The following is a 24,878-nucleotide window of genomic DNA, read 5'->3' on the forward strand; positions in this document are numbered from 1 at the left end:
CAAACAAAAATACTGAAAACTAGTTTTGCTGCAAAATCTGATTTTATTTATTTTCTCATGAACTTCAATGCCTAAAGATTTAAACACAACAGGAACAATTAAATGAATTCAGAAGAACCTACCCTGAGCCCATCTGCTCTCAGGTGCTCAGAAGAAGAAGATTAGAACTCTGAGGGGAAAGTATCCTGGCAGTTGGAAGCCAATGAATACCACAAGGTCATACTGCACAACAAACCTCTCAGAAAAGATTTATTGGGAAGGACACAGGAGGGTGGCTGCCTCTGCTTGAGAGCAAAGAACTCAGCAGGAGGCCGACTTTATATAGGTAGGGTGGCCTGGGATTGGTGGGATTTTGTGGCCAGATCTTTGACTTTTTCTTTGGGCAGAAAGCTTGGCCACCTTCATATTGAGGAGCTGGAAACGTTAGTCTGGGGATGGAACCTGGCCACTCGAGGGGCTTACAAGAAGGGAGTCAGGAGCACAAAAGAGGAAGAACGGTACCTGGTTTAGTACTGCCGCCTGCTGGCCGTGGACAGGAATGCTGACGCTTTTCCTCTAAAAGGTGCCGGACATCTGCAAACTTCTCAGGAGGCAATTTGTTACCAATTCGGTTTTTTATATTGCTTGTGGATATACTATCTGACCTCATGGGATTCCTTTAAGGGAAAAAAAGCAGAGTGCACGAGTAACTAACTTTGACTGTGAGGAAAGATTCAGGAAAGTCTCCCACTTCAGAAAAACTCAGCTTGAGATGACCACCACTGACACATACCACTGTGATAGCTCACCAGGATCACCACGCTGTGAAGAGATGGTGATGGTGACAGACTGCCAGCTTTAACACTGTGGTTTCCCATGATGCCTGTACACTCTATCAGAACTTACAGTCAATGTTCCCTTCTCCAAGGGTAAGCAAACACTAAGCTGACACCTGCAAAGAGGCTCACACCCTGCTCACACAGGTACACCTGGATGTAGTTCAGACACAGTTAAATCTACAATCCCCTTCTTAACAGGAGATACTTCTGTCTGCAGACAAGACCCTCCTATCACGGTGACAGCACTACTCTGCTAGGATTCTCTATTAGTTCTATAAAAACTAAACACAAAGATGTGAACAAAGCCATACAAATCAACACTAAAAGCCCATTTCCTTCCTACCTGAGAGTATACTATGCCGGTGGAGCAGGTCTGCCGTCTCAGCTATGTGGAGACTAAGGCAGGCTGTAGGATGCTTACCACTTCACATGCTCAGTGTCTTGATACTCAGCACTTTTAAATCCAGCATACTTAGTTTAGTGAGACCCTGACTCAAGTTTTCAAAAAATTTAAATAAAACTATACTTACTGAAATCTCTCATTAAAGTAACTATGCTCTCTATTCCAGAGGTCACAAACATTAAGAACAGTAGCACTTAGAGCTGGTAAGGGTATGAGTCACAGCAGCAATGTGGGTAAAGGCCTAGGAAGGAAATCTAGCAACACATACGGATTTTTAAATACATGGATTATTTTCTATAGCAAGGCAGACTTCGAGGGATTTATTTAGCTAGGGCAATATTAATAGAAACGTCAGTAGCTATAAAGAAGTACTAGGTGTGGTAGAGTACACCTATAATCCCAGCACTAAGAATGCCAGGGAAGGAAGAATGCAAATACAAAGCCAGCCTGGGTGCAGGCGCGCGCGCGCACGCACACGCGCGCGCACACACACACACACACACACACACACACACACACACACACACACACAGCTAACAAGATGGCTCTGCAAGTAAGGACACATGCTTCCAAGCCTGACCACTTGTGTTCAATACTTATGGTAGAAGAATGAAAACTAGTATAAAAATGATTACAACATGAAGAATTACATTTGTAATTGCCATTTAAAAATCAAATTATAGGGGCTGAAAACATGGCTTTTAAGAGTTAAGCATTTTAAGAGCACGGGCTGCTCTTCCAAAGGAACAGGACTTGAATCTTAGCATCCACATGACAGCACACAACAATCTGTAACTATAGTTCCAGGGGATCTAATGGCCTTTTATGACCTTTGAGGGTATGACATGAATATGGAGAACAGAGACATTCATGCAGGCAAACATATACAATATAAATATTAAAGAAAGAAAATCAAAGCCAGGTGTGGTGGTGCAGGACTTTAGTTCCAGCACTTAGGAGCAGAAGCTGGCAGATCTCCATGAGTTCAAGGCCAGCCTGGTCTACAGAATGAGTTCCAGGAGAGCCAAGACTACACAAAGAAATCCTGTCTTGAAAAATAAAATCAAATTACAGAGTTATATCTCAGTGGGAAAGTGTTTACCTAGTATGTACACAAGACATCCTTCTGGGTTCAATCCTTAGTATTGGCAAAACACGTAAGTAAATTTAAAGTTAACATTGACTAAAAAGAGGAAAACAATTGTACCTAATGCTTTTCAACTGAGACTCAACTTCATCTGCATACATGGTCATCTTCATGCTTTTCTTTGGGGAGGGAGTGGAGATCATCCTCAGTTCCAGATCATAGTCCATCTCGTCGGAGTCGGAGCTGCTCGCACTGGATCGCCTAGACATGCTCCGCTCACGGGGCTGCTTGAGAGCTGGGAGCTCCTCATGGTACTCCACCACGACTCGGTCATCAGCATCCATGTCCTGGTCCTCTTCCTCCTGCTCTTCCTCCTCCTCTTCCTCAATGGGTTCCTCAGGAACGTTTACTAATCCTGAAGAAATTTAACCCAAAAGGTTAGTACTAAACTAAAGGCTAAACTAACAAGTATGATTTCCACTCAACATTGGTAGAAGGGAAGAATGCTCCCACTGAGACTGTACAGGAGAACTGCCTATAAAACTGTCAACTGGACGCCACTCTCATTCTTACTTGTTTATCCAAGAGACTGGCTAACGCATGAATACAGTAGTATAAACTCATGTACAAAATATGAGCAATCTTCATCATTCATGAGGTTTTTTTTTTTTTTTAAGATTTTTTATTTATTTATTCCATGTATGTGAGTACACTGTAGCTGTCTTCAGACACACCAGAAGAGGGCATCAGACTCCTTTACAGATGGTTGTGAGCCACCATGTGGTTGCTGGGAATTAAACTCAGGTCCTTAGGAAGAGCAGTCAGTGCTCTTAACCACTGAGCCATCTCTCCAGCCCAGGAGTTTTATATTTATAAATATGTCAGATTTATTTGTGACTCCTAAACCCATACTCAAGGTACTGTCAAGAACATCTGAAGATACATGCAGACTGAAGGACACCTGAGTGGCCAGAAGTGTTCTTCCTGGACAAGGCCATAGCAACACCACGTTCTTAGTCATTACTCATAGTGTTAGCAAGGTTCTTTTCAATCTATTAACTGCTGTGTTTTCACACTTTTTTGGTGTGTGACTTCACCTACTTTCGCTGCTTAAAAATGGTCCTTAAGCTTGGTGTGGTGGCTTATGTCTTTGATTCCAGCACTGAGGCAGAGATTGATGAATCTCTGAGATTTCAAGGCCAGTCTGGTCTACAACAGTGTATTTCAGGATACCAGTGTTATAGAGAAAAAGAAAAGGCCCCCATGAAATACAGTGAAATGTTGTCTGGTGTAAAAGGATGGTGGTGTACCTCATGAAGAAAATACCTATACTAAATTAGCCTTGTTCAAGCATGAGCTATAGTGCCCTCCGTTGTGAATTCAATGCCAATTAATTTACAGTACAGATTAAATCAACTGTCTTTAAACAAAAAATGGGGGGTTGGGGATTTAGCTCAGTGGTAGAGTGCTTGCCTAGCAAGCGCAAGGCCCTGGGTTCAGTCCCCAGCTCTGGAAAAAAAAAAAAAAAATGGGTACAGTAAGGTTACACATGGATCAGTTGATGAAACTAGTATGACCAGATGTTTCCTATGATTCACTATGCAGTAATTCAGTGTTCAGTGTAACTTCATGCCACATGGTAACTCTCATAATAAAAATTAACACTAACTCTCAAGTTTATGGGCTAGGGGGCTAGAAAGATGGCTCAGTGGTTAAAAAAGGCATACCCACTCTTGCAGTGAACCAGAGTCAATGACTTGTAACTCCAGCTCCAAGGGAATCTGACACCCTCTCCTGGCAGCCACAGGTGCTACACACACCAACACCCTCCTATCCACAAATAATCAAAAATAAAATCCTTAAAAAAAAAAGAACATGAAATAATGCTTGCAGTTGAGTAGGGATATAAAGTATACATTTACAATAATTATAATTCTTTGAAAGTACACAATAAGTAAAATGAAATCAGTTACTGTACTAGGATAGCTGAATTAGGGGCATAAAGAATAGGTTACAACAGTATCTCTTTTTGTCTGTTTTTTAAGACAGGGTTTCTCTGTCTAGCCTCTGTAGAGCAGGCTGGCCTGGGACTCACAGAGATCCTCTGGCCTCTGCCTCCTGAGTGCTGAGTGCTGGGATTAATGGTGTGTGGCACCCACCCAGCTAACAGTGTCTTAAAGTAACTGAAACTGTGGAAGTGTAACAGAGACTGCATGTGTAACTAATAAGCAGATTTCAGAGACACAATTCTGCTCACATCCATTAGTAAAAGTATATGTACTCCACTCCGCCCTGTCTCGTCCAGTGACAGCGACACCCAGGCACGGTATTTTGTTTGCATACTGACTTACCTAGTTCTATAAAGTAGAAGACTATACACCTCAACATTAAATTCAATCTTTTAGAAAACATAATGAAAATGGTTCCTTTATAATAAAGATACAAAAAAGAAAGAAAAAAGCCTCAAGTCACAATGTCGCATATCTTGGCAGCATTCATATAAAAAACCAATGTGTGAAAACACTCAACACAGCAACCTACTCACATCATTGGAAAGGGAAAACAAAGTCAGTCCATTGATAAGGCTGTTTCCATGCAGTTGTTGACATTAATAGAAGAAAAATTAAATTCCTAAGAAATTTTTATTTTAATTTTCTCTCTGTAACATATGGTCCTTTTTATTAGAATGGTTTTATAAAATGTGACCTCTTGCATGGGTAATTTAAAATTAACCACGACTTGACTTACTTTCCTGGCAGAGGTTGGGGACAAGGAAGAGAGGATAATAGTTTGGAACCTTAAAAGATTGTGTTAAGAATAAAAATACAATTTCGAGAGCCAAACGTGTGTGTCTACCCAAGAGCTGAGCAGGCAACTACCGGAATGTCGGTGTTTATACGACGTCAAGCCAACGTCATCCCCAATCAGGGCTCTCTTCTTGATCACATCCCGCTGAATGCGACGGGAATGATATCTTCGCTTCCTGCAATATTGCCAAAATAAGCACACCGTCAGAAACCGATAGGAAGGATGTGGAGATCTACTTCACTCCAGCTCCACAACGGCAGCCTCAGGTGCCTGCCGGAGCAGCGTTCTCACATCACTGCACAGCTAAGACTCCTGAGCTCTTCCCTCACTGGCCTTCAGTCCACACTGGTTCTGACATTCCGCCACAGAATACCCACAAAGGATGAAAAACAGCTCAAGCAGTGTTCAAATTATTATATTTTAAAACCATGCTTGATAGCACATGACTGTAGTTCCAACACTTGGGAGGTAGAGGCAAGAGGATCAGGAGTTCAACGTTCTGTCTGGCCACATAAGAGTCTGAGACTTGCCTGGGTTACCTGAGACACTGTTTCAAAAACACCAAAACCAAAAAAAAAAAAAAAAAACCTGAAAAAAAAAACGCCAAGAATAAAAACTCCTGAGTGCCTAACCATAAATGGACATCTGTATCACCCCTTCAGTCTTAAGAAACACTGTGGAGGAAGGGCCAGGAAAGAACTAAGAGCTGAAGAAGAACTTCCTGGGTATGGCATGATTGCAGCACTCAACTCAAGCTGTGATTCTGGCAGAAACCTACCCAAGACTGAGTTCATCAACTCTGTTATGGAATAGGGACGGACTCACAGGGTCCCATGATTTATATGCAATTTGTAGTTGAGTGGGGAGGGAGAGATTGTCTTCAGTGACTACTGGTAAGATACCCGTGCTCCTGTAAAAAACCCTAACAAAACTCAAGGGGTCACTCACACACACAAGAGAGCTGTCAAGGTAGAAGGGAACTAGTTGAAGAGGAGTGGGTGGGGACAGGAGAGGCCAAGATCAAACTATCAAAATGCATTATCTCCATGTACATTGATGTCATAATGAAGTCTATTATGTGCTAATAAAAACATTAAGATAGACAAACAGCCATCGATTTTTTTTTTTTTTTTTTTTTTTTTTTTTTTTCGGAGCTGGGGACCGAACCCAGGGCCTTGCACTTCCTAGGCAAGCGCCACCACTGAGCCAAATCCCCAACCCCACAGCCATCGTATTTTAAGATTTTGGACTCACCATGAATTGCTCAGAATTCCTTTCATGCCTCCATAATTTGGATTTCCATATTTCATGTAATATTGACTTCTTCTGGCTGCTCCAAGTTCCTTTTTGTCATCTAAAGTTAACAGAACAGTTACTTAGGGTTTCCTATGAGAGTGAAAATAATATTGACTGGTTGATTGTTGATGTTTGTATTTTGAGGCAGGGTTTCATGCAGTCCAGATTGACCTTAAGTATGCAATATAGCAATAAAAAGTCCAAATAATCCATCTATACTACTTTTGGATATATGCCCAAAACGAATCTGCACATCCATGATTACCAAAACACTATTTGCAACAGCCCATTCTATCAACCCCTGAAAGACCTTCAGTACCCTCATGGCACTGTTCCAAATTAGGACATACAGTGGAAGTTCTACCAAGATAAGATACCAGCAAGCACATTTCTTCTGCTGGAATATAGGGGCACAGAAATTATGCAGAGATAGAACACCAAAGCTACCTATCCTCATATGGCACTATGGTAGACACACGGATGGCAACACTGTCAACAATGGACTCCTACCATATGCTCCTGTTCCCTAGGAAGTTGTAGCAGGGCCAAGCTCAGCACTTTAAGACTCATTTATCTGTTATTTGGCACAAAACGCTGGCTTACTTGCTGGTATTAATGAAAGTCAGCATCCTCTATGACAAGACACACGAGAACTTCATGAAGCAGGCAGACGTGGTAGACAGTGGGCTCTCCCAGTGCATAAGGGGCGTTTGGTATTCATTCTCTACTACACTGAGGGGCCTAGGTTGCTCAACTTCTATCTCACCTGAAACCGGCCCAAGACACCAAAGGCAAAGGTATAGCTCTGGTTCAGGAGGAGTTTCTGCAAAATCAGACTTCTACCAACATGCTAGATGCTGGCCTAGGCCTTGGTGGGAGAATTTCTGATCCGGTGATTCCAGGTGGATTCAAGTGCAGTGACAATGGAGCTGAAAGAACACCTTTACCACTGGCCATCGCTTTGTTACCTACCAGGATGACCAGGATGGACACAGTGGTAGACTCAGTGTATGCTGAAGGAGTCTCATTCATTTCAAAGCTAGCTCTCTTGCCACAGACACGCGTCAGTATACCCTAACTAAATCCTCACCCACAGCAGCACTTCATGGGTGGGTTAGAATGTTAGAGGGCACCCTGAGCACTGCCAATGCCTTCTGTTCCAGTGCTCAGTACCTACGGCTCAAACAAAAACCCTACTGTAATAAAACTTACTTCATAAAAACAGTGTCAAGTCAGATTAAATGTGGCTCACATTTAATCCCAGCACTTGAGAGACAGAGACAGGTAGAGCCTTGAGTTCCAGGTCAGCCTGGTCTACAGAGCCAGTTCTAGGATAGCCAGGGCTACACAGAGAAACCCTGCTTTGAAAAACAAAATCAAAGGCTCACAAAGCACCCTGTCTGTTTTTCTATGTGGAATTTCAGCACTGGGTAAAAGGGGAGAGGTCAAAAGGGAAAGGGTGGGAATATATGAACACGAAGAGGATAAAATGGGATCCAATACATCATAAGCATGCATGGGAGGTAACAGTGAATAAATACTAGCAAATACAAATGTGAAAGAGATGGCTTCTCAGTCAGGGAGCTGCTTTTTCCTAAAGGATTTGTTTAAAAGGAGCTTCGGCATTATTTGAGCTAGCTTCCAGTCAACGGGAAAGTTTTACTTAGTAATTTCATCATTCTAACCAAAAATTAATACCAAATATCAAATTTACCTTTCGTAGCAAATCTCATGAACAGTCTGTTTCCTTTAGCGAGTTTGTTAGCTGGACGAAGGTCATTTCTTAACAGAGACTCTTCTTCTACCTGAGACAACGTGTCCAACTTAAGAGAAAAGGAAAAATACTTTCAATATAAAAATTCAAGTATTTTTCATACTTTTTCTGAACAGTCACCACTAGGAAGCATTCTGTCATTTATATCCATCAGTGTTATAGCACCTGCTCCTCTGGAGACTATCTCCCTTAAAAAGTAATCCCCATCATTTTCTCTTTTATTATAAACACTTCTTAAAACTACGTGCATTGACTCACTGATAAGTGGCTATTAGCCCAAATGCTTGAATTACCCTAGATGCCTAGAACAAATGAAACTCAAGACGGATGACCAAAATGTGAATGCTTCACTCCTTCTTTAAAAGGGGAACAAGAATACCCTTGGCAGGGAAGAGAGAGGCAAAGATTAAAACAGAGACTGAAGGAACACCCATTCAGAGCCTGCCCCACATGTGGCCCATACATATACAGCCACCCAATTAGACAAGATGGATGAAGCAAAGAAGTGCAGACCGACAGGAGCCGGATGTAGATCGATCCTGAGACACAGCCAGAATACAGCAAATACAGAGGCGAATGCCAGCAGCAAACCACTGAACTGAGAATAGGACCCCCTGAAGGAATCAGAGAAAGAACTGGAAGAGCTTGAAGGGCTTGAGACCCCATATGTACAACAATGCCAAGCAACCAGAGCTTCAGGACTAAGCCACTACCTAAAGACTATACATGGACTGGACCCTGGACTCTGACCTCATAGGTAGCAAATGAATATCCTAGTAAGAGCACCAGTGGAAGGGGAAGCCCTGGGTCCTGCTAAGACTGAACCCCAGTGAACTAGACTACAATGGGGAGGGTGGCAATGGGGAGGTGGGGAGGGGAACACCCATAAGGAAGGGGGGGGGGGAGGGGATGTTTGCCCGGAAACCGGGAAAGGGAATAACACTCGAAATGTATATAAGAAATATTCAAGTTAATAAAAAAAAAAGAAAAAAAAACATGAATAAAATGGTTCTGACACAAAAAAAAAAAAAAGAAGAAGAAACAGGAGGGGCATGGGATAGAGGGTTTCCAGAGGGGAAACAGGGAAAGGAAAGGTGATAACATATGAAATGTAAATTAAAGATATCCAATAAAAGAAAAGAAAAAAAAATAAAGATTTCTTTTGTTATTAAAAAAAAAAAAAAAACTACGTGCATTGTATGTGTCTGTGTGGAGCTGTGTGTACATGAGTGCAGTTGTCTACAGAGGACAGAACAAAGCGAGACACCCTGTAGTGGGTATAGCGAGCAGCCATAAGCCATCCCGCATGGGTGTTGGGAATGGAACTTAGGTCCTCTGAAAGCACAGCACATACCATCCCTGTAGCCCTTAATCTCTTTCCCTTCACCCCTTACAGTCTTCATAGTGCTGCTGTGTCTCCTAACACCATGCAACTGTATCTGACTTCCCCTCTAGAATATAATTACAGCGAGGCAAGGGCTTGTTTTTTTAAAAAAACAATAGCTTGTTCCCAGAATTTGGTATATAGTAAACACTTACCACTTTTTAATATTTAAACATGAAATGAATATACTCAGCTGAAGACACAGAGCAGAGGCACAGCACTCACCTAACATGTGCAAGGCCCTAGGTTTGTCCCAGCACCACACACACACACACACAAATGTTTCAAATGAATACTCTCCAACATTTCTAACAAACCCTACTTGCTTTCTCTTATTTTATTGATTAGGTAACACTTCAAAGTATTTCTTAATAAACCCATTTTCTCTTCTACACAAGTATAACCACTATTCTAAGATTCCAAGATGAACTGTTACATCCACACAAACTAAAAGCCTAAGAGTCTGGTGCACGGTAGAAGGTTCCACAGTAAAAGCTAGACAAAGAGCACAGCTTACTAAGTCTTTAAGTCTTACATTTAAAAAGACAGTAAGCATTTTTTTCAATAAAACCTTACAGATATCTTTGCCCTATTACTAACCTCTACATCACTTGAATTCTCATCTTCAACTTCTCCTTCTTCAGTCTCGTCGTCATCTGAACTGTCTTCCTGCTTGTCTAAAATGGAGTGTGAGGGACAAGAGGAACCTTAATGTAACCCCATCATAAACTCGTAAAGTTTAAAAAGCCCAGTGTTTCCTACTCCTCTTGACTGATAAACCCGAGTACCATAATTTACCTCAGGAACATCTGGTGAGGCAATGTTCATAATGCTCTGCTCAAGGCCCTGAACGGTCAGTGAGGACGGGCAGGGCCCCCTTGTGTGCAGTTACCTTTCTTGTCTTTCTCAGACGACTTGTCTTCACTGGCATCTCTGCTTCTTGTCTTATCCTGGGCAGGCAGAGAACTCATATTGATGAGAGCTCGTGTGGCTGTCATCTCATCTAGCCAAACCACATTACCTAAAACAAAACATCAGCCACACACAAGTGTAAGCTTTCTGTGAGCAGACTTGGCATCAGGTTCACTGCCACAGTCTAACTGGCTACAGCGGCTGTTAGTCAATGTAAAAACCAGCTCACGAAAAAGTAGACTGGTGGCCGATGTCTCATGAATGTCGTCTGGAGCTGCATTCCCAAACCCAATCCCACCAATAACTGTTCTACGCAATGAACTGCCTGAAGCCAAACGTGGCAGCACACACTTACAGCCCCAGCACTTGGCAGGCAGAGCGAATCCTCTCTAGTGCTAGGCCAGGCTGGGCTAAAGTAAGACCTGCTACCCTAAGAAAGCCCCCTGCAACACAGTGCCTGCTACGGAAGTACTATTAGGCTAACTTTTTTCTCCTAGGCTAGAGTCAAAAGTTAAGCATAAGCAGTTTGGGCAATAATTATTCACTATCAAAGATGGCAAAACCTTTAAAACTCATAAACAAACGCAGAGTAAACAGAGAATGTGGGTGTACTCACAGGAGGTGTCATCCAGCCACTCGATGTGAGCGGGAGGGTACTCCTTAAAGTAGGAAAAGATGTCCTGGGTACTCATCTCATCCACGCCACAAATGTAGATCGTCTCCAGCCTCACCTTGGGGATTGCTAGAAAACAAGACACAGAATTTTCCTACCGGCTGTGTACAGCTTGCTAGCAATTCTTTACAATGGTTTAGATAATGATTCTAGAAGAGGAAGAAGCTGAAACAGTAATTATTTCAAAGGAGCACAGAACAAGAGGGTAGGGTCAAATTCTTTAATGTCTGCAGTGACCCACATTAAGCAAATGACGTGATTCAGAACAGCCACCCAGGGCTTAGACAGAGGAAATGGACAGCATGGATAAATACACTGCCACACAGGACTGTTCACAGTATGGGGCCTTTCTCAAACCCTACTGCCCTGTCCCTCCCCCAAAAATAAAGAAAAAAGACATCCTACAAATCAGAAAGAAAAAAAAACTAAAAAAGGAACAAAACTTGTGAAACAATATACATAGATTGGTAAAAAGATGAAGAGATAGGCTAACCTCCCTACTAATCTGGAAAGTTCATATTAAGAAGCTACCAAGCTGGGTGTGGAAGTGGACACCTTCAATCCTAGCACTCAGGAGACGGGCAGGCAGATCACTGTAAGTTCCTGACCAGCCAAGACCACACAGTGAGACCCTGTCTAAAACCAGTAAAAAAGACTAGTTCCACTGAGCAGATTTTGTCTTTTCCATGAAACACAGGCCACATGGGAAGAGTTGCTTTTCCCTCCTAGGGGGAAGTAAGGACAAGGATACTCAAAGGGTATCAGAATGTACTCTAGCATATCCTACAAAAAAAAAAAAAAAAAAAAAAAAAAAAAAAACTGTGACTTCTCAGCATCAATCCTAATACATTTGTGAGTTCACAAAGGAGCTTACATAACAATGTTTAGGACAGCACTATTTCTAATAATCCAGCAGCCATGAGGGTAATAAAGTTATGGCTTACCCATATTAAATAACATGATTTACTCAAACTATACATAGAATATAACACGGGGGTGAGGGGTGGATTATATACACCAGAGATTCTAAAACATATTGAATGAAAAAAAAAGTTATCAACAATACCCGGTGTGGCACAGCAGTTAAAGAGCTGGCTACAACATAAGCCTGAGGAACTGAGTTCCAACCCCAGGCCCCACCTAAGAAGCCAGATGCAGTGGCATGCATCTGTAACCCCAGACTCTACAGACGGAGACAGAGGCAGGGCTCATGGGTCAGCTGGCCTGGAGAACATAGCACAGCATAAAGAGACCCTACCTCAACAAGGTGGAAGGTAAGACACGGCTCCTGAAAGTTGTCTTCGCACCTCTGCACACCACAGCATGCACACATCCACAAATAAAGACATCATTATATAGCATTCAACACCTCAGGAGCTATAGGAAAAAGCCTGGTCCTATTCACAATACACTGAAAAGAGCAGTTATATCTGGTGAAAAAAAGTTAAAAGCCATGGTCATTTGACTGTTTCCATGAAATACTTTGAGTAGATTATCTTATTTAACCTTTTTAATTGTAGAATATGTAAATATGTCATTAAGAATTTGAAAATCCTTATATAGGTACTACCTGGTCTTGTTCGATCCCTTTAAGGACCTCAAGCAGAGACTATCAGGGAAGGGGCTGTGCACCGGGCGCAGTGAGGAGGAGTGGAGCAGGAGGGAGCACTGGAGGGAGCATCTGAACAAAGCTCACATGTACATGTATGGAGATGACAGAGGCCTACCAATCTGTACAAGTCGTGTTAATTTCTAAATCTTATGCAAATAAGACACCCCACACAAAACTAGGGCCTCGCATCCTCCCTTCCTCGTCTCAGGTAAGTCTGACAATCTTGCCCTCACTACTACTTAGGCACGTGTTCCTTTGCGCTGATCCTGAGAAAGAACAGGACATGCTGGCTCAGGCCTGGGAACCTAGCACACGCAAGACTGAAGCAGGAGGATCACCGAGAACTCAAAGCTACACAGTGAGTTTAAGAAAGGTCTGGGCTATAGGGTGAGGCCCTGTGTCAGAAACAGAAAGTAAAGCAGGCATTTAGGACTCACTTCTGGTACAGACAGTCAAACTCTTTCCTTCAGAGGTTTGAGAGACATACTGCAAAATAAGTCTCCATAATCACCCTCCCATGCAATTCCACAACCAGATCTCCTTACTCCAAACTACAGCTACAACCCCGGATCGACTCTCTCCAACCCCTATCCCTCCTTTTCTCGCAGGCTGTTAACCAGCATCTGACTGTGCACTGCTGCTGAACTCATCTATTTCAGAGCTCATAATAGAGTCATGTGTACTGTTGATCTGTGGCAGGCTTATTTCACTTAACATAATGACCTCTACTTCTACCATGTTGGCACAGCAATAGACCTTTGCTTTTTTATAGCTGAATAGTATTCCATGGGAGTTTGTACCACATGTTTGTTTTAATCTATCCATCAGCTTGTGGGGCAGATGTAGCTCAGAGATAGGGTTTACCTAGGATGTGTAAGGCCTCAGCTTTAATCCTTAGCACCAGAAATGAGCGTTTTATTTAATTTCCTATCTTGGCTATATGAATAGTGCTACAATAAATGCAAATGCACTCTTCACATTCTGCTTTTCTTTAGCTCAGAAGTGGTGTACTAACTAGGTTCTATAGCAGTCCTACTGCTTAACTTCTTTTAAGGAGCACACATAGCATTTTCTTCCACACAGCTATTCCAATTTACATTCCCACTCCCAGTGCTATCTTCAAGGTTACAGGCTAGAGGTTTGAGAAGGCTGAGCCTAGATGGTAGAAGCAGGCTTGCTATTAACTCCAAATGTATGGGGCCATGCTGAATCTTCCAACACTGCAACAGGATCTTTCATTACAGAGTTCATGTTGGAGAACCATGTAATCAAGTTATGAAATAAAACAAAACAGAAAAATCATACATGCAAACTCTTATTAAGAAAGTGTATAGCTCTGTGTTGTGGCACATTCATAGTTACCCTGATGTTCATGCAGCTCACGGAGTGCAGGCTGGGCACACCTGAGAAATACTTAAGGGATGGAGAGATGGCTCAGGAGTAAGAAAACTTGTTTCTCTTGCAGAGGACCTGGATTTGTTCTCAGGAACTGTGTACACAGAACACAGACAAACGTGCAGGCAAAACACTCATAGACATAAAGCAAAATTTTTCTTTTAAAAAGATTTGAGGGGTTGGGGATTTAACTCAGTGGTAGAGCGCTTGCCTAGCAAGCACAAGGCCCTGGGTTCGGTCCCTAGCTCGGAAAAAAAGAAAAGAAAAAAAAAAAAAGATTTGAAAAATCTGAAACAAATTACCAAAAGAAAACAGGAGGAAAGCTTCAGGCCACTGGAATAGAAAAGAATTCCTAGAATAAGATCCCCTAAGTACAGGAAACAAAACCAAAACTAAACAGATGGATTATACCAAACTCAAAAACTTCTTTATAATAAAGGAAATAATCACAGAATGAAGAGACACTCTATAAAATAGAAGAGTGTATTTGCAAATTATACCTCCATCAAAAAGATAACATCTGCACTATATAAGGGACTCTAATACCCCAAAAGAAAAAAAAAAGATAGAAAAGAAAAAATCCAATTAAAAAATAGGCAATATAGCTGTGTATGATGGTGTGGGCCTTAATTCCAGCACTGAGGCTGAGATTTAAAAAGACAGAATGTAGGGCAATGCCAGTCGTGGTAATATTGGCAGTACTGCATCTATAATTCCAGCACTGAAAACAGGCAGAGGCAGGAAGGTCCCCCTGAGTTCTAGGACACCTTGTTGTACAAGGTGAGTGCTAGCTAGTTCTATATTCTTCTTAGTTCCTTGAGCCAAAAGTTAAAATCTAAAAAGATTTTAGAAGGCTATGGTATGTCAAGAGATGGTTCCACAGAATGTAACATAAAACAAAAACAAAAACGAAAAACAAAAAGAACAAGATAGAACCGGGCATGGTGGTAATATCACACACCTTTAATCCCAGCACTGGAGAAGCAAAGGCAGGGGGATCTGTAACTTCAAGACCAGCCTGGTCTATACAGTGAGATCTGGGCCAGCCAAGACTACACAGTGAGACAGGGAGGATACATATTTGTTCATCTAGTAAAACAAACTTAATCGATGAGTCAGGCACATGAAAAAGATAACAAAACTCAGTATCACCACATCATAGCATATACTATAAAATATCACATTATTAAAAAGAGGAAAGCCTACAGATTAAAAATATAGTTTAAGCACTAAAGGGTGAAAGGGTCCAGCTTGAGACCCATGCCACAAACTAGAGCCCACTCCAACACTGCCTGGGGCCAGGATCCAAAGGCTGGATAGCCCAGAGACCCAGGATAAAACCAAAGATGACCAGCAACCCCCTGCCCCCCAAAGTCAATGAAACAATTCCTAATGGTATCTGCTATACTCATAGACAGGAGCCTAACATAACTGTCATCAGAGAGGCTTCATCCAGCAACTGACAGAAACAGATACAGAGACCCACAGCCTGGGGAATCCTACAGAAGGAGAGGAAAGACTGCAGGACTCAGGGGGTCGTGAACACTACAACAAAACCCACAGAATGAACTAACCTGGGTCACAGGGGCTCACAGAAACTGGACTGACAATCAGGGAGCCTGCAGGGGTCAGATCCAGGCCTTCTGCATACATATTATGGTTGTGTAGCTTGGTCTTCCTGTGGGACTCCTAACAGTGGGAGCAGGGGCTGTCTCTGACTCTTTTGCTTGCTTTTAAGATCCCTTTCCTCTTTCTGGGTTAACCCTTCCAGCCTTAATATGGGGAGGCGCCTAGTGTTACTGCAATTTGATATACCATGTTTGGTTGATATCCCTGGGAGGCCTGCCTGAGTCTCCAAGATGGAAGGTAGGGGAGAGAGGCTGGGAGGGGAGGAAGGAGCAGAAACTGTGACCAGTATGTAATACACGAGAAAACAAATTTTTAAAAAAATTATTATTTTTTAAGTATAAGTATAAAGAAAAATTATTTATTTTATTTGTTCCATATTATGGGCCCTGTCATGTGCATGCTAAGCAAGCGTACTACTTCTGAGTTACATTGTCAGCCCTTTGAATCTGTTTTGACATGATATTCCATCATGATAATTAAAACTGCTGACATAAAGTATTATTTTTCATGTAATTTTTTTATTTTTATATTTTTACTCTTTAAAAAAGATTTATTTATTTTATGTATATAAATGCTCTATCTGAATGTATACCTGCATGCCAGAAGAGGGCATCAGATTCCACTACAGATGGTTGTGAGCTACCATGTGGTTGCTGGGAATTGAACTCAGGACCTTTGGAAGGGCAGCCAGCGGGCTTAACCACTGAGCCATCTCTCTAGCCCTAAAACTTATTTAAAAAGAGTAAAAGAATAAAAAATTCTGTCTAGATATGTTTAATTTATCAGAATGAGACACATATTGACAACAGACAATTTTCTTCAAAAGAAGCCAGTCAAAAACCAGTTGTGGTGACACAGGTCTTAATCCCAACTACTAAGGAGGCTGATGCCAAAGGACTCCAAGTTCAAAGCCATCCTGACCCTTATTCAAAATACGAAAACAAGGACTAGGGGTGGAGCTCAGTGAGAAAGCACTTATCTGGCATGTGCATGTGGTTTGTTCTCAAAAGAAAACCAACCTGCCAGAAGCAAGGCCCCCAGAAATAAGAACTTTGTTAAAGATCTCATGGAAGAATGCCAAAGGAAAAGGCCCTCACCTTGCCCAATGTCACTGTAAAATAAACAAGCTAAGAGGTGCTAGACTGACAGCAGGTGACCTGCGTATTTACTCAGTGTTGCTCTCAAGTCAGGCACTCAGGGTGCCATCTTGGATGCTCTGATAGAAAAGGAAGATGGCCCTCAACAGAGTAGGACAGATTTCAAGTCAGGAGAAGAGGAGATTTCAGAAAACCTAAAGAAAAAAGACTATCCACAGTCCTCAGGTTAGGAGAATTAAAAACAAAACTAGTGGCCCCCAAATATAGGAACAGTTTAAAAAGGCTCCATGGAAGTGGAGCAAGCCCTCAGGTAAGCACAACCTATCACACAGTCCCAGGAGAAGGAAAGAGTCAACTCCAGGGACAGAGGGAAACTGTGCAGGGACAGAAAGTGCTGACGTAGAACTGCTAGGAGGCAATACCCTAGAAAGAGAAAAGAGACCAGAAACAAACACACAGCACAGTGACAATGGCAGTGTGGATAGCATGCTGCAGTAGCCTGTCATGATAAGGACCTTGTTTCCAGAACAACAGGAACAGGCCTATCAAGTGCTGACAGTGCTGGGCAGTGGCAGAAGGCACCTTTCATCCCGGTACTCAGGAGGAAGAGGCAGGTGGATTTCTGTGAGTTCAAGGCCAGCTTGGTCTACCAAATGAGTAGACAGCCAGAGCTATAAAGTCTCAAAAGAAAACAAAAACAAAGACAAAACAACCAAACAACAACAATGAAGTGCTAATAGCTTTCTTTTTTTCATTAACTGCCTTGCTGCAAAAAGAGAAAGGGCAGAACTGCTGATCTGCTTTGCTCTTCCACTAAAAAAAAAAAAAAAAAAAAAGCTGCCAGTAGCTGGAAGCAGCAGCTCACACCTTTAATGCAGAGCCGAAGTCATGAGAAACCACAGAAGGACAGAAGGATCACTTCCGTAGACTCAGTTCTTCTAGCCAGAGTTACATCCCAACATGCTGACTGCAGAGGTGGGCAATAATCTCTACAAAGGAGCAAGGGAAGAGAGTACCTCGAAGCCTTGAAAAGGACTGATGTAGAGAAAAGGAGGAGATTCAAACTAGAGATTGCAAAAGCTCTCCATCAGTCTGAAATTTAGTCGACAGCAGCTATGATCTTTTAAGACACCAACTCTTCCTATAGGAAACACCATGAATTTAGTAAGAAAAAAGCCACACTAGACTCATGCTCCGAGATCTGTTTTTTGACAAGATTACTAAGTTAACACAATTCAAAGAATACTGTGAATGGTGCTCCGTCAAGAGTCAACGTGTACAGCACAGGACATCAGTGCAGCTGTTTCTCTGCAGATGGAAATGCACTGTACAACACAGTTGACAACTGGATCAAGAAAAAGAAACTACACAGACTTAAGGTAGAGAAGATACAGTGAAAAAATTAAGAGAGAAAGGGCAAAAAACCAGGTGTGCTGGTACAACCCTGCAACCCTAGCACACCACTCAGCAGCTAGGAGAAGCTACAAGTTCAAGGATTTTCCAGGCTAAAGACAGCTCTACAGCCCTGGCTGGCACAAGACAGAGGACAAGGACCAACAAGTCTGCTGTTCAACACAGATACCATATCCAGAGTCTACATAGCACCTGAGGAAGGACGTGTAGAAACCGGAGAGAGATGGAGGACCAGAAAGACATGTCAAACAAAAGAAAGTTGGTTAGGACCAAATGAGGTAGCTCACACTAGCAACCCAGACTGAGGCAGGGGGATTGCCTAAGCTCTACGGCACACCCGGGCTATCCTATTACCTTGTCTCAAAAGAAAGAAAGAAGAGCAGTGGGGCTGTAGTTCCTTTTCTTTTTTCTTTCTCTTTCTTTCTTTTTTAAGATTTATTTTATTATGTATATAGCATTCTGCCTGCATGTATACCTGTCGGCCAGAAGAAGGCCCCAGATCTCACTATAGATGTGGTTGCTGGGAACTGAACTCAGGGCCTCTGGAAAAGCAGCCAGTGCTCTTAACCTCTGAGCCATTACTCCAGTCCCTGAGGCTGTATTCCTGTCTCCTGAAAGATCGCTGTATAAATGAGCAAAGTACTTAACAGTGTTTTTCCTAGGAGTCAGACAGCAACCACGGGACAGAAATTCCCAGAGAGCAATGTTCCACACAGGCAAGTATCCTAAGACAAAGTTGCCTGCCTCATAATGATTTTCATACCATCTCTGGATGACAAGGGCCTGAAGTATTGGGAAGGAAGCTGGTCTAAATAATCTAGAAGGTCCCTTCCGACTTTAAAAGCTCTGATCCTGGAGACATGAGGACAAAAGCTAGTTAGCAATCTGCTTAGACATTCAAAAGTAGCTAACTAATCCCTTTTGATGCATAATAGATGTAGCCTGTGTCAAGTTGTGTCCCTGAATGCTAGCAAAATAAAAACACAGGCTTCCAGTCAGTCCAGCCTTCAAGTCCAGCTCTGCTATATACCTGGCTATGGAACCTCAGGCAAATTTCTCATTCTCTGAGCACTTGGATTTTCTCATCAGTAAAATCCCTCAGGGGACTGCTAAGGGACAAATTAGCCACATAACAGAGCAACTGTAACTCAGTAAGCATTTAACAAGTGTTATTATTGTTGGTATTAATAAGAAAATGAATCAGTTGACACCTAATGTAGCTATGTGTATGAAGAGACCTATTTCAACTCCCCTCTCTAAGTGGAAGGCTGGTCTGCTCAAGCGACTACTTAGAAGAATACCAGAAAACTAACATCTACTGGGTACCTACTATGTGCGAAACACCAATCTAAGAGCTGCAACATTTCGTCAGACTCCTCACAGTTCTGTCTAATTTTGTCCAAGGTTACAGAGCTACAAAAAGAATTTGAATCCAGGAAAGTGGGCTTCAGAACCTTTGCTCAAAACCAATGGTTCCAAATCCTGTCCAATCCTGACTCCACATTAAATTACCCAGGAGTTACAAAAACAATAGTTACCTCTAGGGCTTATCCAACCCCATCTTCCCACGGTTCTACCTTAAGTTCATCTGGGTGAGTAGCAGTGATTCAGGAGCATTGGTTAGGCCATCTTCCTAAGTCTTGTTTTCAGGCTGCACTATAGAATGAGCAATATTCCCCAACTGATGTCCAGGCAAACCTCCTGCTTTTTAAATGAAATACCTGCATAGCTGAGTATGGTGGCACACACCAATAAACTCAGAACTTAGGAGTCAGAGGCAGGAGGATCAGAGTTCATGATTAGCCTGGGCTACATGAGATTCTACCTAAATGAAAAACTTGACAGAAACGTAAGATTTTGATTGCTTTCTATAAGCAATTGTTGACTAAAATCACACACAATAAAAGAATGTTTTTTAAAGTAAGGTTTAAGTCTTTAAAGTCAGACAGATATAGGTTAGACTCCTGTAACTAATTAAACTTCTATAACTGGTTTCTTCCTTTGTAAAATAATTATTAAAAAATATACTCCTCAGAGGCTTGCAGTGAGAAACAAACATGTGCTTAACACAGTGCCGTAAGAAAGCACGCCCCTAGCAAACAGTAGCCATTTCCCCCATCCAGCAGGCTCAGGAGCTTCTGCTTTCATTGCCCAAGCAAGACTAAGAGACTCACAGCCCCACAGGGCTTCAACATGCAGCAAGAAGGCTGCCTCCTGAGCCCTTTATAAACACCAGTATTTATAAGTACAACAGAGAGAGGCCTTTCGTATTCATGGATCTAGATAAGGCAATGAGAAGGATGTAGGCTCACTCCATCAAAGGTTCCCTTCTTCAAAATTTGCTTTGCTAGTGAGTGTCATGGTGCACTCCTGAATTTTAGAACTTGGGAGGTAGAAGCAGGAAGACCATGGAGTTTAAGATCATCTTCAGTTTGAAATCAGTCTGGGCTACATGAGACACTGCCTCAAGCAAGCAAACAGAAAATTAGTAATTGGGCTGGGGATGTGGTGGCTTGACTTGATTAGCTTGAGTAAGTCTGAGTTACACCCAGCAGCACAAATAAACAAAAAACCCACCACTATCACTGCCTTGCTGTGAGTTGTAGGGAGTATTTTCTCTTTGAAAATAACTACTGGGAGGTTTATATGTACCATGTATCATTACCAATAAAAATCCCAGCTGCTCCAAGTGCCCTAAAAGATAGGTTCACAGTGAGACATGCACTTCCACTCTTCTTCAAGGCAAAGAGAAGCTAACTAACATCACTATGATGAAAGCAGATGAGGAGGTCCAGAGGCAAGGATGCACATCTCACCTCTGACACAAGCCTCCCTAACAACTTCTTCTGTTCCACTGTTCTAGCTCTGAGAAAATCTGACAGCACCTCACCTTTACACAGGTGACGTCAGAATTGCTTCTTCTTCTTCTTTTTTTTTTTTTCTTTTCTTTTTTTCGGAGCTGGGGACCGAACCCAGGGCCTTGCACTTGCTAGGCAAGCACTCTACCACTGAGCTAAATCCCCAACCCCAGAATCGCTTCTTCTTGGGTATTTTGAATGATGACTGGACACACAGAACAAAGCCAGAAACATGAAACGATGGCACTCTTGGGACAGGATGAGAACATTTCCCCAAACACACCTTACCTTTCTTCATCATGTCTCTGTCCAAGGCTACATTCCTCTGGGCAAGATTTACTTCTGCTCGAAAGTGGAAGCGTTTGGCTCGCTGTTCTTTCTTTTCGATTGCTTCCTAGAAAGTACAAAAAGAGGCAAAGAGGTAAGGGAGAATGAGGAAAGTAAAACCACAAACATGCTGCAACTTTCAAATAAATCAGAATAAATAAGTAACCTTGAATGTGTTTTGCAGAGAACTGGACATACGCAGTCTACAGTAAACCGGCTGAAATAGTCTCAATCCTATCACAGCCCATGACTGCACCCAGAACACAGGAGGAGGTCAAGAAGTCAGTGAGCGCTGGTTTATAAAGTTTTCTGATATTTCATATACCACCAACAATCACACTAAGAAGTTAAAACAAATAACCTAACCTTTTCAATTTTCTTAGTGTAGAAATGGAGACAAAAGAAACCGGAAGGTTTGCAGGAAATAACTAAGGGCAGATCTGATCCAGTGCTATTTCTAGGAGCCCCACAACTACCATTATCATTTACATTGTCTGTGGGCATAGTAATCACACCTATTATGCTCTTCCACATTATGGATGCCTGAATGGTCCACTCCCTAAAAGCCACACCCCCGTGTAAAAATAACACCAGAGCAAAAATAGTCTCCTTTATTCCCGCCTTATGTGTATGGAATTGCCTCTTTTCATTCCTAAGTGACAAGGATGCATTAACACTGACAAAAAAAAAAAAAAAAAATCAGCTTTGTAAATTTCTTCCAAAAGTGAAAATAAATTCAGGTCCAACTATGATCTTCTGATGGCTCTCAACAGCCCCTCAGCAACTGCGTACTGACTGAAGGTTTGACTAAAACCAGCTTATGGGTGTGAGGAAGCAGCCATGCTTTGGTTCTTTCTCAACAGTTATGCTCATCTGTGTCCCTGAAGTCTTCCTAGCATGAACAACAATCTCCTTTCCCAGCTTGTGTGTGTGTGCTTAGTGTGTGGGTAGGAACGTATGTGTGCATTTGAGGGTGGGGGAGCAGGTCGTCCTCAGATTACAGGTGCAAACATACTTCTATGCATTTTGTTTTGCTTTGCTTTCACATGGGTGCTAGGGACCTGAACTCAGTTCTTATGCTTACACAGCAAGCACTTCACTGAGTCAGTAAATCTCCTAGCCAAATCCTTTTCCCGGGTACCTGTTTCAAGTATTGGGTTGAAAGCAGTCTACTTCTTAATGACACTGAGAACATTTCACTTTGTACTATTCTCTCCACTAGAAGATGTTCAGCTCTTTCTTCTGGCCTTTAAGTATCTGACACAAACTGAGAGGGAGAAATTATAAAAAGCCAAGTATAACATACTTACTTTTATTCTTGTTTTTAAAGATCTAATATATATATTATACATTATATATATATTTTACATTTTAAATTGGGCCTGGAGAGATGGCTCAGCAGTTAAAAGCACAGGGGCTCTTACAGAGGACCAGGGTTCAGTTTCCAGCACCCACATGGTGTAGCTCACAACTGTCTGTAACTTCAGTTCCAGGGGATCTGATGCCCTCTTCTGACTTCCATAGGCACCAGGCAGGCACATGGTGCACATAACACAGAGGCAAACACTGATATACACACAGAATAAAAAGTACAATTGAAATGGAAAATTCTGTTTTAAACTGAACAGCACACATTTAAATCATGAAGAAAGAAAAAGTCTGAATGAACTGAATTAAAGCAACGTATGGACAATTTATCACATGGGAACTAAGAGGCTTCACTCTGAGGTATGATAATGGAGGTGGTACAATGGTAAGAGCAATCACTTAGCAAAAGACAATATTGTCAGATGCTGGGGATAATCAGTCGGCATGGCCCTCAAAGCTTAGACATGCAGACAACTTCTAACCATTTTTCTAAGTTGGAAAGCAGTGTTTCCACAGATATACATTAATGGCTTTAAGCATCCCCGAGGCCAGGGGCATAGCATGACTGGGGTTGTGCTTGCCAGGTAAGCCTAACAACCTGAATGAGATTCCCAGTACCATGTAAAAGTCCGAGCCCGCAGCATTTGTCTGTAACTTCTACATTCTTAGAGACAGGAGACAGAGATGAGAGAACACCTCAACAACAAGGTAGGAGGGGGAATGGAGAGATAGTTCAGCAGTTACAACAACTGTCTGTTCTTACAGAGATCCAGGTTTGGTTCCCAATACTCACAGGGCAGCTCCCAACTATCTGAAACTCCAGTCCAAATGGATCTGAAGCCCTCTCCTGAGCTCCTCACATCCTAGTTCTGAATGTGGTACACTTAATACATACAGGCAAATGCTCATACACAAATTTAAAAATATTATCAATAATACTACTACCAGCAAAAAAAAAAAAAAAAAAAAAAGTCAGATGTAGTGGCATATGCTTTTGATCCTAGCACCTGAAATGCACAGGCAGGTGTACCTCTGTGGGTTCGAGACCAGCCTGGTCTACATAGTGAGTTCCAGGACAGTCAAGGCTATGCAGAGAGATCTTGCCTCAAATAAAACAAAAACAAAAAACAAGATAGGTAAGAACCAATACCTGATGTTGTTCTCTGACTTCACATGTGTTACAGCATGCACACTTTCACACAAAACACACACATCCATCCTACATAACAAGTGAATGTTAAATAATAAATATTAAAATAAGCATTCCCAGTGCAAACTCTTTCTTGGAAATGGTTAGCACAGACAACTAAGTTCGGTGATTATCTTTTCATGGATACGAGCACACACAAATGCTGCCTGAACGGACTCAGGATATATAAGGACATCGTTGGGCAGACAGATGTAGATATTTGACATTATGAGATATGTGTATCATAGATAATGATATACATATCAGCAACAAAAGAAAAAATGAGGCAAAAATATTTACTATTGTGTAAAAGGTAAAGACCACATTCACTAATTCTATCTGCTTATCAACCTGAATAATCGCCGTCTGTCTCACCTTGGAGGTGACATCGATCCCAGTGATGAAGCTGCCGGCCTTGTTTTCATATCGTCTGCTTGTGTCCTAACAGAAGAGGAAAAATGAGAAACTCCGACAGAACAATCCACCATAAAAGGCAGCCTGACAGCTGGCCCTTTTTGAAGCCATTCTTTTTAGCAACCCGTCTCCATTCTAACAACCCTTGTTGGGAGGAAGTCTATCTCTGAGGCTCCACAGTAGAAAGCAACCATTCTAGTAAGAAGTCTTCTCCAGACCCCGGGCAGGAGCCTGTCCATAACACTAAGTAATCCTGTCAACTCAGGGCATCTATACAAATGAAAGCCTAAAGTCTTTTGTGAAAAATGTCAAAAATGAGATAGTCACTTAACTCCCCAAACCAGACAGGACAAATTTTCTATGAAAGGCCACTAGGTGGAGCAAATGCCTCCACAAAAATGTTTCAAGTCCTAGATCTCTG

The 24,878-nt window shown here is 42.0% G+C and overlaps 1 protein-coding gene across 1 annotated transcript in view; it reads right to left on the reverse strand.

The window, feature by feature from the left end:
- The window catches only part of Ncbp3 (nuclear cap binding subunit 3), a 30,087-nt gene that overhangs the window by 3,645 nt on the left and 1,564 nt on the right, over positions 1 to 24,878 (reverse strand). Inside the window, exons 2-11 of the mRNA XM_032913449.1 lie at positions 24,419 to 24,484; positions 21,448 to 21,553; positions 11,099 to 11,224; positions 10,463 to 10,591; positions 10,171 to 10,247; positions 8,127 to 8,235; positions 6,371 to 6,470; positions 5,188 to 5,291; positions 2,429 to 2,723; positions 502 to 656 (exon numbers count right to left, since the gene is read on the reverse strand). Coding sequence (XP_032769340.1) covers positions 502 to 656; positions 2,429 to 2,723; positions 5,188 to 5,291; positions 6,371 to 6,470; positions 8,127 to 8,235; positions 10,171 to 10,247; positions 10,463 to 10,591; positions 11,099 to 11,224; positions 21,448 to 21,553; positions 24,419 to 24,484 — 1,267 coding nt within the window. The remainder of the gene's footprint in view (positions 1 to 501; positions 657 to 2,428; positions 2,724 to 5,187; positions 5,292 to 6,370; positions 6,471 to 8,126; positions 8,236 to 10,170; positions 10,248 to 10,462; positions 10,592 to 11,098; positions 11,225 to 21,447; positions 21,554 to 24,418; positions 24,485 to 24,878) is intronic.

The sequence above is a fragment of the Rattus rattus genome, chromosome 9 (genome assembly GCF_011064425.1).
Source record: "Rattus rattus isolate New Zealand chromosome 9, Rrattus_CSIRO_v1, whole genome shotgun sequence".
Lineage (NCBI taxonomy): Eukaryota > Metazoa > Chordata > Mammalia > Rodentia > Muridae > Rattus > Rattus rattus.